Source organism: Pseudochaenichthys georgianus, chromosome 5, assembly GCF_902827115.2.
Source record: "Pseudochaenichthys georgianus chromosome 5, fPseGeo1.2, whole genome shotgun sequence".
Taxonomy (NCBI): domain Eukaryota; kingdom Metazoa; phylum Chordata; class Actinopteri; order Perciformes; family Channichthyidae; genus Pseudochaenichthys; species Pseudochaenichthys georgianus.
The window spans coordinates 17,719,644-17,739,727 of NC_047507.1; the positions used below are offsets into that span (position 1 = coordinate 17,719,644).

The 20,084-nt window shown below is 38.5% G+C and overlaps 3 protein-coding genes across 3 annotated transcripts in view; 1 reads left to right on the plus strand and 2 right to left on the minus strand.

Moving 5' to 3' along the window:
• Positions 1–642: 642 nt before the first annotated feature.
• brk1 (BRICK1 subunit of SCAR/WAVE actin nucleating complex) lies at positions 643–1,900 on the minus strand. Its single transcript, XM_034083506.2, has 3 exons — positions 1,725–1,900; positions 1,206–1,288; positions 643–1,107 (listed from the first exon to the last, which is right to left on the minus strand). The coding sequence occupies exons 1-3, from the start codon at positions 1,840–1,842 to the stop codon at positions 1,081–1,083; spliced, it is 228 nt and encodes a 75-aa protein (XP_033939397.1). The 5' UTR covers positions 1,843–1,900; the 3' UTR covers positions 643–1,080.
• An 83-nt stretch (positions 1,901–1,983) lies between these two features.
• gpx1a (glutathione peroxidase 1a) lies at positions 1,984–4,080 on the minus strand. Its single transcript, XM_034083505.2, has 2 exons — positions 3,725–4,080; positions 1,984–2,991 (listed from the first exon to the last, which is right to left on the minus strand). The coding sequence occupies exons 1-2, from the start codon at positions 3,947–3,949 to the stop codon at positions 2,650–2,652; spliced, it is 567 nt and encodes a 188-aa protein (XP_033939396.1). The 5' UTR covers positions 3,950–4,080; the 3' UTR covers positions 1,984–2,649.
• Positions 4,081–5,039: 959 nt separating this feature from the next.
• LOC117447005 (testis-expressed protein 264) overlaps positions 5,040–20,084 on the plus strand; it is a 32,251-nt gene continuing 17,206 nt past the window's right edge. The window contains exons 1-2 of the mRNA XM_034083569.1: positions 5,040–5,668; positions 11,856–12,077. Coding sequence (XP_033939460.1) covers positions 5,414–5,668; positions 11,856–12,077 — 477 coding nt within the window. The 5' untranslated portion in view covers positions 5,040–5,413. The remainder of the gene's footprint in view (positions 5,669–11,855; positions 12,078–20,084) is intronic.

A 20,084-nucleotide genomic window follows, 5' to 3' on the forward strand; every position in this document is an offset into this window, starting at 1 on the left:
AAAGCTGTGTGCCTGCCTAAACTAAAACAAAAGTGCTGCCTACCAGACAAAACTAAGGGTAAATACACACGTATATCTTGTTTTCAGCCATTTTAATGGGGTTTCAGTGTTTCAGTTTGCCATTTTTGCAAAATATTGTTTTTGTTCTCATATGATCCTGTAAAATGTGCAACAATTCCGTTTAATACGTTCACTGGATTGCATTGTAAAGTTAATTGCAATAAACTGACCTGCAGAATATGACTCCTAAATCCAAATTACTGGTGAAAGTGAAGCTATTTAATTCCTTGTTTGTCTTCACACTCACAAAACGATACTAATGTATTGTTCTTTTGTTCTTTAAAACAAAAATATATTATTAAACGTTTTATTACATCATTAATGGCAGTGATGTGTACTATTTCACTGCATCCCACTAATCCTGGAGTTTCAATAACAATTTGACTCCATTTGTTTTGTTTGCTTTCCAGCTCTTGCACTGTACATTTGTGTAGTTGTTTGTCTTTATTTTGAATATTGCTATTGTCTTGTCCGTTTGATTATATCATGAGCTACTGATATGTAAATGTCTTTCAATGTGTCAACGTACCTGGTCACTGATTTTTTTAACCTACTGAGGTAAAATACAACATGAAACAAAGACATTTTCTATCATTTATTACAGTATTTAAAACCTGATACATCACCACACAGTTCACTGTACAAGCAGGTCCTCAATTAAGATGACTAGACAATTAATTGTTCTTGGCACACAAGGATATCCCCTTTCATAAATCTTAAATGTGGTAATGACACTGTATACAACACACGTTGTGCTGACAACAGATCCATAATTGAGCTCCAAAATATTTGTTAACAATACATATGGAGCTAATTTTTGTTTTGTAACAATGATGATGCTTGAGTCACCGAAATCCAAGACAGACCCATATGTTCTTGAGAAAAAAACAACACAAAATCATATAATATAAAAATGGTCCACAAGGTTTCAAGGGTGGAATCCATCACACTTATTAAAAAAAATGCAGGGAGGGGGGTGGTCAGGTAGCTCATGGATGTTATGCACTCCCATGATGATGTCTAGGTCAAGGTCTCTCCTTTCGTCACCTGTAACGACACATAAAACATGATGTAATGGTTATATCATTTGAAATATTATATAGAAAATGCATTGAAATGTTTAAATTGCATTGCCGTATACTTACTCTCGCCTCAATGTATTCAATCCTCCTCTCCAACGCTGTGAGCTTCTCATTGAGGGTGGCCAATCGTGATCGACACGACATATCTGAAGAGGAAACATTGTAATTAGCATGTAACGATCACCAATCACACATTTAACGTTAGCATTGATCAATTGACATGAATTAATAGTGTCACTGTTACTGGATTGTTATGCTTCTGCTGGTATAACGCAGCCGAGCAGCGTTTGCATTGGCTTCACTGCCCTGTATCCACGTTAATTCAACTATTTCAACATTAGTCTTTTGCAATTGTTATGTTAGCTGCCCAATACTCGCCACCAAGCAGTTATTATATGTATAAGAGGGAACAATAACCAGCTCTCAGCTAACGATAAAGCTAACTGGGAGTGGCCACTGAAAGCATCAACATCAATGCTAGCAACAGCTGAGCTAATGTTAGCAGAAGTAGCTAGCTGTTCATCCACATCCGCGTTAGATGGTTACACACGGTATCCACATTAGTGCTATTAAAAAGCTTACCAAATGAGTTAAGGAAGTCGGCGATTTTTTTGATGCTGCTCGTTATTACTTCTATGTACTCTCGATTCGCCCAATCTTGGTGAATCTCTCTCTGCACTGGATCTTCCTGGCCAGCCATTTTGGAGGAGTTGAGGTTTAATAGCGCAGCGTTCAATCAAGGATAGCCCCCTGCCTTCAACCAGGAAGAACAGCAGAGACTAGTGCCGCTGTTTCTGTTTTCAATATTGGGGAAGTAATTATTACTAATCACAGACTACTATTAAATAGCACATTTTGCATTATTAAAATGATGTAGGCTACTCATTGTAATAAAAAAAGGCCCATAGTTATTGGCTGAATATTATATTATTGGATTATAGTTATGGATGCTGTGTTTATCACTTTATTGCTCTGATAAATAATTAGCTTTTTCATTTAACTAAAGTTGCCTGTGCCCCTTGGTAGTAGAGTAGCCTAAAGTGTACCAATACATTATGAAAATGCTCAGGTTAAACTCAAGTATGTTACCTCAAATACAGTACAGTTGAGTAAATGTATTAAGTTACTGTTCACCTTTGTTATTGTGGCCACCACATTTTTATTTTGCAGCTCTGCATACAGTAGACTATACAGAAATAGCATTACATTTTTTTTAATACAACCCAATGAAGAAAATTGTCATGTGAGTTATACAGTCAGGCAGTCAGTATTTTACATGTTCATCAGAAACTCCCCACAAAACTTGTTTAAAAGAGTGTCTTCATTGAGTAAAGAGGCTGAACTACCATAGTGTACTGCACAGTACACATTTAGGGGTGCATGCTATTACAATTGTCTTCAACTAGGAAGGTGGAAAAACATGATGAAATACCCAAAACAAACCGATGTGTACTGATTAATCTTTTTGACCAGGCTAGTCTGTGTGTTGTAACACACTTTAATTTATTTAATTAAGTAGCTTTTTAATATCTGTCTCAATGTCAATGGTAAGGACATTTCTGCCGTATCGCTTGTGAGGCTCTCCATCAGTGTCAACCAGGAACTTCTCAAAGTTCCAGGAGACGTCATTCCTACTAACAGGACTCCAAATTATGAACTTTGGGTCGGTCATAAGGGCCATGGCATCATCACAGGGAAATGGAAGCCTTTCCTTCAGATATACAAACAAGGGATGGGCATCCTTTCCATTCACATCCACCTTTTCAAGGAGTTGGAAATTAGGTTCAAATCCATTGCCTGGACGGATATACTTCAGAGACCTTAGAATTTCATCATTCTTGCAGTTCTCCTGTTATAAAAGAGATAGTGACATTACATTAATATTGTATGGACATAATGCAATCGGGTTGATGAAAGCATACAGAAGTTTTTATGTTATCGTATATTCTACTTTATACTTATAGCCTACTATGCTGTATATCTTTTTTTTTTTCTTAGTTAACATTAAGCTGTCTTTGGCTCTTTACGGGGAGCTATAGGGTCGCCGCTTCAAGTCCCCGAACAGACCTAAATGTGGAGTGTGGACTGCTACTTGGAGAGGTCCCAGTTCACCTCCTGGGCCCTGCCGGTGTGCCCTTGAGGAAGGCACCGGACACCCCCCTCCCCCATTACTCGATGGGCACTGTGCAATAGCTGCCCACTTGACTCCTAGTACTAGGATGGGTTAAAAGCAGAGAACACATTTCACTTAGTGTTCTGTGTGCTCTGCATGTGTGACCATTACATTATCGATCTATCCATCTATCTATCTATCTATCTATCTGACAGCTGAAGTAAGTGATTATTTTGTACAGACTCAGGTTCTACATTAAAAATGATCACCTAATAATTCAATATAAGGGACCCACCAGTTGAGAACCACTGGCCTACATGTTTCCTTTTGTGCTATGTTCTGATTTACTGATTTATCATATGTCTATATACAGATAGGCTTCATTTATCTATGTTATGTCCTTGAGGGGCATTGTGTTCAAAATATTTAAAATCCTACCATGTGTAAACAGTAGCCTATATCAACCTACCTGATGTCCAAACTGATTACAGGGCACACCCAGAATAACAAGTCCCTTTTCAGAGTACCGCCTGTTGAGCTCGTTCATCTGAGTGTAGTCCCTGGTTGTTGTTCCTCAAAGAGACGCCACATTCTCAATAAGAACAACTTTGTCCTTCAGGGCAGAAAAACTAAAGCTTTTTCCAGACAGCATTTTAGCTGTCAGGTCGTAAAACCTTTTTACATTGCCTGCCATTCTCACAAATTCCGGATGGATTACAAAATCAAGTAGATTTAAGGAGAAAGAAACGTTCAGTTTATCTGAGCTGGGCGGTCCAATGTTATCAAGTTCCTTTTAAGTCCAACCCTAATTTTGTTTATGGGCGGGACAGGTTGCATTTCTACGGAGCCCCCTATGGGACATGGAGAAGAAGAAAAATAAAATGTGAAAAATGTTGCGAGATATCGCAAAACCTTTGAGAGATCTCGCAATACTTTTCATTTAGTACTTCCTGGTCAGTTCGGCTGCTACGGCAACACAGAAACCACAACAATGGAGTGGTTCATCGATTTTACTTTGAGCTTGGCCTTAAATATAAATATATAACATCAGTGCTTGGCAATAGCCACGGGTTTCACACATAGACTGTATATATAAAGGGTTTCACATAAGTGAAGACACCTCAAGAGAACACAGAGCGAGGGGACATGCACGTCCCTCTGAGCTGAGTTATTGACAGATTCGAATTTCGCGGATCAATAACTCATGAACATAACGTTGTAAAAATACAAACAACATGACTTTACAATCATAGCAAGGTAGACAACGAGCTACAGAGTCGTTTTTATCAGAACAGTTCGATACGCGCCGTCATCCGAGCTAAACATCAAGAATTGGTCACAATCTGCAGCTGGAGGAAAGAGAGGAGTGCTTAGGGACCGTCTACAAACTGCAACGGGGTTTTGCGAGATCTCGCAAAGGGGTTTTGCGAGATATCGCAAAGGGGTTTTGCGATATCTCGCAAAGGTTTTGCAAGATCTCGCAAAACATTTTTTTTTTTTTTTTTTTTTCAAATAATTTTTTTATTTCTTCTCCATGTCCCCTAGGTGCTCCGTACATTTCAAACTACTCTCAATGCTGATTTTTTTATAATTTATTACAAATGTTCTTTGTATTGTTTTCAATACCCAGACGATTCTAACGCAAAACGTTGTGAGAGATCATAATTGCAATTCTAAACTCAGAACGCCATCAAGGTATAGCTCATGCCGCCCAGTTTAACATGAATTATTACCCAATGGTAAATCAGTTAAACCAGAGCTCCAAAATAGCGAACTTCGTGTGTTTCTGACATGGATGTATAATAAGAACTAAGAGGTTTCTGATCACACACTTCGCACATTGGATTCTACTTCCTTATATCGTTTACCAAAATTAAACATTGGCGACATTTTTTTTTTCGACGAGGGCATGTTCTCCTTTCACGAATTCTACAAGTTTCTTTTGAACAAAGTCCCCCCCTTTTGTCGGCGTAGATGGTACTTTCCAGGAAGTCCTGAACAATGTGTAATCTTTTTTATTTCATTCAAGGACAAAATAGCCAACTGAAAACGATCAAAAACGTTCTTAAAGATGTAAGACGGACGTGGGAAATTGCAACACACGTGATAAGGGTTCAGAAGAAGTTAAACAACGTTATCCACCGTTTACTAAGCTATTATGCCAGACTTTGTTGGTGTGTGTGTGCTCATCAGCGTGTTGATAAGTCTGATAACAGTAGTTGGTTACCTTTGGTGCTCGAGACTCCTCTCAGACATCCCCATTCAAACTGGCTCTCCTCCCGTAAAGAAGATTACATTTGCTTATAAATTCAAAGAAGGACCTTACAAAGACTGCAGACAACTTTTCAAGGAGTCTCGTAGTATTGGACCAAAGCTTTCATGTATCGGAGTATTTTACGATGATCCTAAAAAGGTAATCTTGCACTAAACCTTTTACAACACTTGGTAGATCAGCAGTTTATTTTGCATGTGTTTTTTTGCATTTTTGGTGAATACTTTCGCTTTAATAAAGGTGGATTTGACTGTTAAATAAGTTTTGTAGTGTAGATGACCACTAGATGGGGCCAACGCCATTCTATTAAACACGTTTAGTGTTCAGAGATTAATATATAACCTCTCAGATAACATTCGTTTTAAATAACTTTATTAACCCAATCAAAGTGATTAATTTTCACAATTAATATTCCGTCTAGTGACATCCCATTTAGTCCTGATATCCCGTATTTCTTTCCCTTGTCTTGACAAAGCCATGTTGGATATACTACCATTTTATATCTGCTCCCTGATCTCTCTGATAATTGGAAGTACTTATTGCCTGAGATCGCATGCTGTTGGTACCTGTACATGTGGTTAGATATGTAAATTGTAATCCCTGTACATTTTGCTGTATGATGTCCTTTTGTTGTTCTGTTGTTTATGTTTTTATGTCTTCTTGTGGAACCTACTGCTGCAGGTCTCCCTTGAAAAAGAGATCATTGATCTCAATGGGATTTTACCTGGATAAATAAAGGTTTTTAATTTAATTGAATTGATACTGAGACTTTTGACACCAAATATATTATCTTTTTTCTCCTTGAACAATACACATCTGGGCAGGGTATGGTGTGATTTGTGGATGTATTAGTGTCACATATGTCATACAATATTATCCATGTTCTTTTTTAAATCAGAGCTGAACCCGAGGTCTATATGGGACTCTAAAACACAACAAAGTATATATTATTATTATATTTCAACAAATGCAAAACATTTTTAATCAGATCAAAACACTATGGTCATCTGCTAACAGTAACCATAATAATAACCACAATAAATCAACACGTTTAAAAAAAACTACAACATTGATTTGAATGATATTGATTTTCTTTTCACAGTAACCTACTACAGTATTCCTTTGTTTACAGTTTGAATTAGCTGATTTTGCATTTGAATGAGATCAGATTAGTATTTCTTCTGGCCTGAAATCCTTTAATGCTATTCATCAGTAGAGAGTCTTAGTCAAATTAGCTAATACACTATTAAACTACAGTTGTGAAGAGTTATTTTTTAAATGATTGCATATATTCCATCAATAACTTAATCAAACTATTGTCTAGGCAAGTAATGTTATTACGGATGCATCTTCTGACTGTCAGTTAAACTGTCTTGTTAGCTTGGGGTTAATACAATATTTATTTAATATGGGCTCTTTTGGAGTTCCATAAAGATCAAGAGTCAAAACACTTATCTTTAATATGACTGACACTTGTGTGGTCTCCTTTACTGCCATAACAATGATCCTTTAAAGCAAAACTAGTAAGTTGTATCGATCTTTGAGATGTGTTCCTACTTCCTACATTCCCAATCGTTCTCTGTGTGAACTACATCCATCTCAAAATCTCAGTGTCTATAAGCAGCAGGAAATATTATCTGCTGGATCTGTTTTTCTGATACATAATACGGCTCAATCTCTGGGGTTTCCGAAATCACGCAGTGCTAGTTCGCCAATTTTAAAGCAGGTCCAGCGTGGGTTGTTTTTTCAACAGGCACTGCCGAAACAGAAGGAATGAGACAAGGAGTAGCACATTGAAATGGTTAAGCAGCAGTGGGCTTTAGATTGATGAACTGTGGAGGGTCTGGAAGTTCAGCAACAAGGGTGGAAACGTGGGATCTTTAAAAGTCTTCCACCGCTTATATTGAATATAGAAGACCACTAGCTGGCTGCCATGCCCATAGACAAATGATGACCTCTTTGTCACCTCTATTCAATCATTCAGTGGAGAGCTGAGAATAAATATCTTGAATATTGTAAGAAATGGAAATAATAAATAAGAAAACATTTATGAGTATGTGATCACTGAATAATAACACTAACTTATTATGCAATAATACCTGGTTGGTTTGAGCTTCTTTCATATGAAGATATTGAGTTTTTCTCTTTTTTATCTCATTGTAAACTGAATATCCTGTGTTGGTCTGATGGAATTTGGTTGGATATCTTTTTTCAAAGTTATGTTATAAACTCAACGAATAATCAGGGCAACTGAGTGCATTAGCAGCAACATTAGAAGCTAGCTAAATGAAAGGATCAACCCAGTTAATTTGGCCACTATCAATGATAGTTCTTACCATATAAGAACGACTGTGGCTGCGAGGGAGTGCGGTCGTCTTTCAACCAGAAGGTTGTGGGTTCGATCCCAGCCCATGCGGTCAACATGTCGATGTATCCTTGGGCAAGATACTTAACCCTAAGTTGCTCCCGATGGCATGGCCAACGGTTTGTGCATGTGTATGTTAGGTCCTAGAGTAAGATACACTGCTCTGTATGAATGGGTGTGAATGGGTGAACGACATGTAGTATGTAAAGCGCTTTGAGGGGTCTTAAAGACTGGATAAAGCGCTATATAAGTACAGCCCATTTACCATGTTTTTGGAGGACATATTGTGTAAGCACCAATAGTATAACCAAGTATGTTTAACTTAGGATTTAAGTATTCAATCTACTACACTAGGTCATTTCATTGTCACCCAACTGTTATTATTTGCCCTCAATCTCGAAAAATGCTGATATCTGCCATTTCAGAGCTACCTTTAAACAGAAAGGACTTAAGTGGCACTACTTAAACCGTATCACAACAACCTGCCGGAGTGTAACTAGAGTTCAGTGATAGACTCTACACAGCTCTGCTTCAAAACACTTTGGTTATGCTCATCCTTCTTTTTCCCAAGCTTGTTAGGCTAGCAGTGGGTCCTATAGTTCCTCTGCACAGTCATAGCCAAGTCCTGGTCTAAGTTAAAATAATTGGCGTGATGATCTCAGCTCATTAGCGTCCGAGCCTCAGTATGCCATTCAGTCCCAGCGTCCCCAGCCCCAGAGGGTGCTCTCAAAAAGGAGGACTGGTATTCGGCATGTACATTGTGAGACACTGTCCATTGATATTTGCAGTGAGATTTTCAAAAGTGCAGCTGGCAGAAGATAAGTGTCAGCATGTCTGGTCTCTTTTCTGGCTTTTCTCACTTTTACCTCCTTTAATCACGTACTCCGGAGAAACAAAAGACCTCAACAAGGACTCCAGTTGGTCCTTGGATGGTTGCCATGGATACAGTGCTGAGGCAGTTCTGTCGGCTCCTTCAAATTGCTAACATATTCATGCACCCCGCTCACAACACCCGTCTCATTCACCCGCTAGTCACAGTTTCAAAGCCAGAGGGGTTTCTGACCCAGAGCTCCCACTCCATCTCGACCCTGTTTCCCTCCTCTCCTCCTTCCCCTCTGTGTCCGTCTTTGACAAACTTCAGAGGGAGGTAACGGAGGGGATCATGCGTTTTTCTGTCAAACTTGATATTCCAAGTAAGGGGTCAGGTCAGGGTTTTAGGTCCTTGAGATGTCTGAATAAAAAGCTGGTGGTATGGTGGGTAAATGACACATGTGTCTGCAAATCTTCAGGGACTCATGTTTTGGTCAAAATATGATGAGGGCTTGTGGGCATGTCAGCTGAAGCAGGGGCCGGACACAAAATGTGTACCTCTTCAAATGTTAGTCTTTGTGGTGAATGATGAAATAGTGGAAAATCTCTCTGATACTTGCCCTTTAATAAATTCAGGGTAAAACATTTAAAATGTAGCCTGTCTGAATGTGAGAGCGGACAGAAAATACTTTGTATGCTGGTGAAGATAGTTTTGCCTTTTTTTTACTTTGTTGCCTTTTCCCGACTCCATTCAGCCCATGTGCAACAGAGACACAACTCTGTTGTTCCTTCAGTAGGATTTCGGATACTTTTTGCTTCAGATGAGCTGTCAGTGTATTGAAGAAACTTTAAAAGAAAGTGTGCTTGTGACTTGATGAGTGCAGAGAAGCAAACAAAGATTGTGGACAGAGGCTTATGCTTTTGGTGCTAGTTTATTGGTCTGTGCTCCCTACATGGAGCCCCGTGATGATTAATAAATCCAGTTACCTGAGACGCCCCACTGTGAGCCCCTAAAATCCACAGTGTCAAAAATATCCTCATGTGTAAAGTTTTCCAAATGTGCTTTTGGTACTTAAAATAAGATAAGTAAAAAGGCAGCCATTGCCTGGATATTTATATTCATTTTAATTTGTACTTAAAACAATGTTTGGCTTAAATATATTTTAGTGCAAACCTTACTCCAGCGAGTACATTTGATGAAGATCATTTATTTTTCTTTGAATTTGTTCTTCATTATTATCACTACTAATCTTTCATTCTGATGCGAGGCTTACCGGTCGAACAAAGGGTGGTTTACCTTTCATACATTTTGCATTTAAGTTATGTATGATTTTTCATGCGTGACAACAATGCCAACATATGGGAACAAATCTATAAATTAAACCACAGTGTATGTAATATAGGCTTGGAAACACACAAGCGCTGCAAAGATTAATTCTGCTGAACAGGCGCTCTTCCCTGCCTTGAGGGTATTTACACCAAGCGCTGTAAGAATAAGTCAAGGAGAATCATTAAGGATCCCAACCTTCCGGATAACAGCATTATCTCCCTGTTGAGGTTTGGGATGGAGGCACCGGATACACCTGGCCAGCACTGAGAGGCTCAAGAAGAGCTCCTACCCTCAGGCCGATATAGGATCCTAATGAGTTCACCGCCTAAGACTGCCCATCGCCCCAACATATATACTTACTGCATACTGCAGGATGACATTCCCCCTGGAATTTTACCTGCCAAACATGTGACCAATACATTAATGTATTGATCAAATGCAAGATCCTTTTCTTAAAACCATGAATTAGAGCCGCGGCAAATTATAATTTTCCTTATCGATTCCTTGTGGATGTCATTAATCGCTTGTTAGTCCAACCAACGGTTCAAACATATTCTCTCAATCCATCAAGTCCTTTTTCATCTTTAAAACCTGATTCTGAAAATCAGAAATTATCGAAATATTTAAAAACAAAATCAGTCTACTACAAGTATACCATATTTACACACATATATATATATACCAGGCTGCTAAATCCTAAGAACTGTTACAGGATGTGTATTTTGTAAATTGTGTAACTTTTTATTTTTTATTATATTACAACTTTTTTTTAAAACTTTAATACTTTTTTAATGCATGTAACATTAAGATATCTGTGGTTCTTTGTCTGCTGTAACAATGTACATTTCCCCTCTGTGGGACTAATAAAGGTATTCTGATTCTGATTATAATAATACTCAAAAAAGTGTCATCAGATGTTCAACTGCTGACACAGACCAATCTTTCAAGTGTGTTTGAAACTTTGAATGGCGGTTGTGTGAAAAATGAGCTTATTCTGCAGTGCACAGGGAAACTACACTTCTACCATGACTGACCTTGCGTGTTGAGGAACAGAGGAGAAAATAGGGATTTTCAGACATGCTGGCTATGCTAGAAGCGTAGCATTGATAGGTTTATGGACAAATTGGAACATTCCAGTTTATTTATTACATAAGCTTTCAGCCATGCTCTGCTCAGCACAGTGGGGAGAAAGTCTTGGATATCCCAGGAGTATTCATTTATAAAGAGTGTCTCCCTTTTCTCCTTTTTTTAAGGGCACCAGGGTGCTCAGAATGGAGGAAGGAGACATTATTGCTTCGCTGCCAAATGCTCCAATTAGAGCTCCAATTAATGAGGATATTTTCTTCTTAAATGTTGCACATCAGAGAAAATATATTTAAAAAAAATACATTTGTTATGTAGTGGAGGCTATGAACTACTCATAAAATCACATTGCATTACAACCTCGTGTTTATGAATCCCCAGTCTTCATAGATGGTACTTTGGAAGTGTTGATGATTGACATGCAAGAGTTTCTTAAAAAATGTTTTAAAATACTTTTTCTTCATGGAAATTTGGGATGGGGTCGACAGTGTTTTGTACACAAAAACCAGCACACTTTACCAACATTTAGACATTTTTATAGATAGCATTTTTTCCTTGCAAGCAATAATCTATCTGTCAGTGCTGCTGTTGTCATTCTGGGTGGGAAAAGTAAAATGTTGGTAAGAAAAGAGTGTGTGAATATTTTTCTATCTAATCTTTATAAACTACATCAGTCTATCTTGTTGATATTTCCTCTCTTACCAACTTTTATTTATTTGTTTTTTAATTATTGTTTCTAGGTGCCGGGACCACAGTGCCGCTCTGCTGTCGGCAGTATTCTGAGCGAGGGCGACAACGAGGCAGACGAGGAACTTCTAAAGAGCTATGAGACATCTGGCTTTAATGTATTTTCCTTTCCCGAAGTCACACATGTGGTCACTACCTCGTTCCCCCACAAGAGCTTTGTCTCTGTCCTCCTGGGAGAAAGAAGAATTTACCCAAGGCTAAAGCACTACATCAAGGTATTGTGTATTTTTTGATATCACATGATCTTGAAAGTAAATATTTCATTAAAAATAACCAATTAGTTGTTCATAAATTTTACAAAAACAAATCGTTTCAGGAAAAATATGATAAAATAGTATAAAATGCTTTTACATGAATTCCAATGTGAAAAATGTCTTAATTCCTTTGTTATCCAAATGTATGGGTTATGAAAATAAGAATGAATCCCTGTGCATCTCAGTGGAACAAACTGTTTCTTTACACACACCCAGCATTATCAGCCTTAAGCCCTTCACATACATTACTTGTCCCATGGGCTTTAATGTTCTCTTAAAGCTGGCTGCACATTAAGTCAGCACACAACGCACCAATACAACTCTCAAAGAGCTCAGATATAGATAGTTGGCTTTCAGTGTTTCTTTTTTGATTTAGTTTGGAATATAAAAAAATGGGAATAGGTTAATTAAATAAGCGTTATTGCCCACTGTCTGTGTGCTAAGAAAACTTTAAAGGAAAGAAGCAATGTGAAATGTGTGTGTGCATTATAGAATGAATCATTGCTACCACTAAGGTGACTAAGGTCAAGCGGGAAGCAAATAAAGGATCAATATCAAATTATATGATGGTCACATGCTCATCTGAGTCATACTGTGCATTTTCAGGCAACACAAGTTTGAATGTTTTATAAAAAAATGCAAGTCAACTTCTTCTATTTTCATGGCCTGAAGGGTTGGGAAGTGTTTGTAATGTAATCCAGCAGGATGCGATTTAAAGTTGGAGAGGATATGGACGAGAACAATATAAGCTCCTTTTAGCACTGTATAACTAAAGCTGTCACAGAGTGCTGCTTGAGGGATGCTGGGAAAGTGAGTCATTGTGATGAGCCGAGAGTTGTGGATGTGGTTTAATTATGTAGCGTGCCTAAACAGGTGGCCACGCCACAGGTTGTCTCCATCACTCTGCTTCTGTTGAAGAAATGTGTGTGTGTGTGTCCTGTCTGGCCTCCGCTACCATCTGCCTATACTCTGTTTAAATGTGGCTCTACTCCAATGACACTTACTCCAATGACACTTAGCCTGTCTGAGAGGTCAGCTCATAGCCATCAAAGGGGACATCAGTCTCCTTTTCCAGCAATATTATATCTTCTTCTGATCATTGTTTCTAAACTAGCTACAATTTACTGTGTTGTCTCCATGGTTGTCTCTCTACTCTAAATATGGCTTGAGTTATAGTCATATAGCTCCATATAATGGGACATACTATAAAAAACACATTCTCTCACAAAATAGCATAAATACATTGATAAGTCTTGAGTGAGATACAAGAATATAATGGTATTCAGGGCCGTATCCAGGATTTCCTAAATACCGAGGTCCAAACATGCTAGGGGGGTTCGGGGGTATACCCCCCGCGATTTTCATGATCTTGTTAGGTGCTTTTTAAGTCCTGTGGGCGGTCACACATTGGATAATATATCGATTTCAAACCATGTCAGTGGGCTGCAGCATCAAGTGTATTAATGATCTGGACATGCAGAAGACGCTAAAATTAATTTTCCATGTCTCTTTCCTTTCCATAACCTGCACCCTCTCTTCCATCTTCTTGAGTCTCTCTGTCTTCTTCCTGTTCATTACTCTCTCTGTCCTCTACTCTTTCTCTTTGTTCAATCTCTTCCTCATTGTTCACTTTTTGCTCCTCCTCACTTGTCGCTCCTGCCAGTGAATTAAAAGCAATTTAGTTCATTTCACTTGTTTGTTTGCATTATTTTTTTTTATTTAAATCTGTTTTGTTTGATTCTCAAAAGAGAACAAAGATGTAAGCAAATTGTGTTTTATACAATTGTATGTTATTATGTCATATATCATAACTGCAATAGATGTATGCTGTTTTAAAAATGATGCCTATTGTAAATGAAGACTATTGTTATAGATTGATAGAGAGAGAGATATAGATAGATAGATAGATAGATAGATAGATAGAGAGAGAGATAGATAGACAGATAGATAGATAGATGGATGGATGGATCTACATTCTTTTGTGTGACTGTACCTCAGGCCCACCAGAGACATCCTTCAAAATGGCCCAGAAAGGTTTAATCATCAACTCTCTAACATAGTTTCAGAAATACTGAACTCTATAACTTCACGAAGAAAGACATTTGCTGCAGGCTGTTGTGTTAGACTGCTATTTCAAGTTAGACGGTCAGAATAAACTCAATAACCTGAGGGTACAGAACATGTGTTTATTTTAACCAATATAGTTTCTGTCTATAATGTCTCATGTGGGCCAGCCATTATTGCCGGTTCAGCTATTGATATGCAACTCTCATATTGACCTTTTCTGCAGGCTGAGAACGCGGATGATTATACAGTTGTGTCTCTATCTATATTTTAAGAGTTCTGGATCTTGAATTTCTGCCAATAGAAAACACATTTAATCGACAGCGATGAAATCCAGTATGAGATTTGATTCCAAATCCTATGCTCATGGCTTGAGGCTCAGGAAATATGTTTCATTTGAAATGTATCTTACAGGAATTACATCTTTGGGTGTAACAAGTAGGTTGGACAGTTCTTCAGTGCAGGTGGAGTTTGCAGCTGTTAGCTCTTTGTTTTTTTACATGAACTTGCATTATTTTTTGCAAGAAAGCCATGTTTTTATTTAAACACAGCTGTGTGAGCTTGAGTATCAGTTCATCAGGGATGAAGTTATCCTCCCCTTATGGCCACTAACCTCATCGTGCAACATTTTCTTAATTTTGTTGGAAAATTGTTCCTGTGTCTTGCAATAAAACTATTACATCCTGAGAGGGATTATCTTGCATGACTTTATTCAACACATGTAACATAGTCTTTTGTGAGAGGCATCGCCCTATGAAGGTTGACATTGAAATCCTAATAATATTACACATCAACATTCAAAGACAGACAACCACAAATATTATCTTGCAAATCAAGGCATTTGTAGCCATCAAACTCACTAAACCATCTGTCAATTGTGAAATGGTTTGGGCATTTAAAAGAGCTGCAGATGTTACCTGTCATGTTCTCTTATATCTTTCTTTGCGCACTGGCACTTAAATGCTATCTTTTATGATGATCATAGCTTTTCTATTCTTACTTGGATGTCACTGCATTTCCTGCCAGAAAACACTGTTGAGGTTCAGTTTTTCACATTCTAACATTGTCAAGAGCAACAAGTTAGCGGACTTCCAATCTTTTGAACTCTCTGTGTGCGTGCATGCGTGCCTGCGTGCGTGTGTGCGTGTGTGTGTGTGTGTGTGTGTGTGTGTGTGTGTGTGTGTGTGGTGTGTGTGTGTGTGTGTGTGTGTGTGTGTGTGTGTGTGTGTGTGTGTGTGTGTGTGTGTGTGTGTGTGTGTGTGTGTGTGTGTGTGTGTGTGTGTGTGTGTGTGTGTGTGTGTGTGTGTGTGTGCAAAGCCCACCACTCTTTGCAACACATAGATCAAAGCAGAGGGGAGAAACTAGCGCGGCAGTAAATGATAGCAAAATGCAGTAAAAACTCTAAGACTGAGCCAAAATGAAATGAATGCTCATAAATTTGGTAAATAAAATATTTTTCTTCTTTCTTTGAAGGTCCTGTTGGGTTGGTGGGTATTTCTATATAAAGCTACACAAATATTTAAACTGAAAATATGGCTCACATTCAACAGAAGCAGCCTAACAGCTTAAACTGCTCTAAATCGGTTTCTTTTATTGAATAAAGCATGCTGTTGATGGCTGACACTTTCAATATCCCAAGTGGGGAGACCTTTTCAAACAAGCTCATCAGCATTTAACATGCCTGGCTTGTCATAGCAGAATGATTTCTGTCTGTCAGACATTTGAGCCGCTGCCCCATGGTCGGGCCTGATATTTGCCCAGTCAGACCATCGATCGGCCCCAGTGTTTTTCTTCTGTGCTTTGGCACTTTAGTGTTGGGCTGCATCACAGATGCCTTGGCATCTTGAGATTTGCTCCGAGCACGGTGGCCAGGCCTTCAGACTGGATTGGGGACCTGGGTTGTAGAATGTTATTGCTGACATTCAAAGATCTAAAGCTTTGTGAAAGGCAGACGATGGAACATTTGTTCGCTTCAGGGCACTGAAGTTTCTTGCCAGCACAGAGGTCCTGGACTGAATATAAAGCATGTTTTCCTTTATTCCTTAGAAATTGCCTTTTTTAGCAACTGACACACATGGTGTGACAGGGATCATAAAGTCTTCCTCAGCACAATTGCTTTTAGGCATAAGGTGCTGGCTCTCACAGTTCTTATTAATGACATCCAAATGGCCAAGAGTGATGCAAAGCAGTTCACAGATGCTAGTCCGCAGGGCATGTTAAACATGCAGACTTTTGGCAAAAGGGGACATACATTCAGAAAGGTCATAAAAGGTTGGGAGGTTTATGTGCCTGAATTATGGTAGCAGTGTCAAAGGCTGAAAGATGTAGAGTCCGGTTAAATTATATAATTCTGGATGGTGTTTAACTTTAGAAATATTCTTATCAAGTAGAAAGAGGACCTATTCATTCGGACAATGTATTCTCATTGGACGTTAAATTCAAAGCTCCTTAGGATGTTTTCCATGCGGACAATTTGGAGCTATATCTAAGTGTTCAGGAGTTGTACACATTTATTTTTGTCCTTGATTTATTGAAAAAACTCGTATAAGGCTAAGTTTAAACAAAAAATGCCTTTCAACTCTTTTAAATCACATTCCCAATCAAAAAGTGTACCTTAGTAGGACTCATTTCACAATACAAAGTATTGTTAGTAGTAAGGTATGAACTGGTAGAGTATCAGACCTGTTTCTGTTATAACACTTTTGCTGTGTTTTATTTTTCTAAGAAACTTGTCTTGGGAACCGGAGGGTAGCCGGTTCAAGTCCCCAAACAGACCAAAGCAGATAGTGTGGACTGGTTCTTAGAGATGTCTCAGTTCACCTCCTGGTGCCCTTGAGCAAGACCCCCAGACCCCCCACTGTTTAAATGCAGGGATCAAAATTCACTGTGTGTGCTGTGTACCTGAGATGTGTGTCACAGATAAAGAGGGTTTTCTAGAGTACTATTGTCTTAGAAGTATCCTCCTGAATCATCCATTTCTAATTCTATACCCTCAGACCATCTATAATTTCTGTGAAGAATTTCAAGTATCCCATTTGTTAAATATCCCACTTATGTCTCATAATCTTTTTTTTACAAATTCCCTCCAAATGTCATGTAATCACAAATAACAGTCATTGCATATAGTTAAAAGTATGTACATCTATAATAATAAGTGCCTTATTACCCATAATGCAATACAAATGAGGGTGAACGCTTAGTTTAAGACCTCAGACATTCTATCAGCAGTGTTTATTTCTTCTGAGGATGAGGGCAATTTAGTTGTTATAAAGTCAATACCTCTGGTATGTTGTTTTATTACGGACCAATTAATTATATTAATGAACCCAAGTGTTTTTGGCCTCTTTATTCAAGTATTTTACATCGTGATCGTGCAAGCCCATTCCCATGGGTTGCTCTGTGGAGTTTGCCCGTCAAATGTTCAAACATGGCTTTTATCCTCCAACAGCTGGAAATCTACAGTTGGTGGTAAATGTCACATCTACATATGATTGATCTGATTCAAACTTTACCCTCTTTGCACTGTCGCTCTGAATTAAGATCAGGCAGTAGGGTGAGAGCACCATTTTAGAAGTATAGTTATTTTTGGATATGGGACAAATAGTTTGGGGCCAGCAGCCATCTTATCAATCACTTAGGATGTGAAAATGTAGCTATTGCTTAAAAGATGTACGCTGTCTACTCTGATGTTATCAGTATGTGATTGTGTGCTGTTTATTGTCTCCCTGGTTTGTCCTGCTCATGCAGTGAAGGTATGTTTTAAGAGGTTGACTGGAGTAGCTCTGCAAATAACCATTGTGGCCATAGTTTTCTGACTTAAATCCTTTAGAATGAGATACATACATTTAAAGTAAATACGAAGCTGTCTTATTATCTTCGTCTTTGTGTAGAACTACAATAACACAAATCCCTCGAAACTGTACAAGTGAATGTTCAGACTTTTAGAAATATATGGTAAATAGCTTGGTTAAACAAAATGATATCCTGCATTCAAAAGCAATCTTTGAAACCAACCTGTGGCATTAAACCTGCTGCTGACAGAAACATTCTTAGTTTTAGCTTTATTTTGACCACACATTGCATTCATTAAGCTCTTTCCAACACCTGGTCCGTTTGTCTATCTCTGATGTGGCTTGGAACAAAAAGAAAAGAAAAACACACACACACACACACACACACACACACACACACACACACACACACACACACACACACACACACACACACACACACACACACACACACACACACACACACACACACACACACACACACACACACACACACACACACACACACACACACACACACACACACACACACACACACTTATCATCTTGTCTTGGCTAAAATATTCTAACAATTTAGTTATGTATTTTGTTGAAATACACATGCAAATTAAATTAATTTGCTCTCGTGTCCTCTTGAGGGATTTTCTGAAAAGCAATCCAAGAGGCAATTTTAAACCATTCAAGTATAAGCCCGGACAAGAGGGTGGGGGCACCAGAGGTTGGAACCTCACTAAGATAACTAAAGAAAATGGGAAAGATAAAAAAAGGCGGCTTAAGACTTAACTACTTTATTCAGCTCAGTGACTTTCAAACGGTCCTTGTTCATTTGTCAGGGCTGAGTAAGTCTGTGTAAAGAGGGTTGTTGCTTGAGTGACACCTGGATTGTTCGCCCTGGCACTCCAGCCCCTTTGAACTGCTTTTTCCCTTCAGGGCTTTGAAATGAAATGTAGACTATAACGGGGCTATAGAGATACGATGTTCCATTATCCCCTCCTCTGTGTGAAACATTAGGACTCTTAGAAATCGTCTGAAAAGACAGTAGTACTATTGAGGAAACATTATTGCACTGCTGTGTTCACATTGAAAATAACAATGCAATAAAGCATAAGATGATGATTTAAGGCTGACAACTAACTTTATCTATCCAGGCACAGATAAAAACGTGCCTCTTGGCTAATTCTGCCATCTTACAGTAAGTAATATGCACAGAGAAATTAACTGAAAAAGAAAAGAGAAAAAAACATGCGATTTAAATGAAGTGTTATTTGCAATGGTTAGAAGAGTGACGGAATAGAAATGTAGGGAAGTAAATTGCTAGTGAGAGCAGGGTAGCAGGCCACAGATGGAGTGGTATCCTCCATAATCTTACAGATCACTGTCATTAACACACAGGCTTCAGGAAGCGGTCAAATGTCACCCTGAATTACATGTTCTTGTTGCCACTGACTGCTATTGTTGGCTTTGCAGTGCTCCTTGATCCACACATTAATGTAGTTTAACAGCTGGAGCTATATAGCAGTCATCAAATGGCAAATTCATGCCTAAAGTCAGTGTTGCACTTTTTCTCACTTAAATAAATACTGAAATCTGATGAATCTTCACACCCATAATACATGTATTATGGGTGTGAAGTAGGAAATAAGTCACCATGCCTCTGTTGCTCTGCTTTTCTTCTTAATGATACATTATCAGCTAGTAGCATTACACACCAGAATCTCACCAAGCTTTTTTAATCATACAAAAATTAAATATTGACCATCTGTAGTCAAATTGTATTTGAGTGCAGTTTATGAAGTTGAGTAATCTTAATACCAGTGGGACTCGGCAGTCAAGTCTTGGCGGCGGTTCATTTCCATTTTCCAGTTTCTGTTTTCTCTGTGATCCAAAAGAAACTGCTGTGGGATAAGATGGAAGGTCTTGAGGTCATGTTATCTGTCTCTGTTCACTGCAGCCACTGAAAGCCAGCTGTCATTAGCAACCATCAGGCGAATATTACCTTTTGAAGTAATTTGAACAGTTGATATTGTCCCTGTGGCATTTAGCACCACAATATGTCGGTTCTTGAGTCTGAAATGATGGATGTTATCTTTCTGTTGCTACAATTCATTGTCTG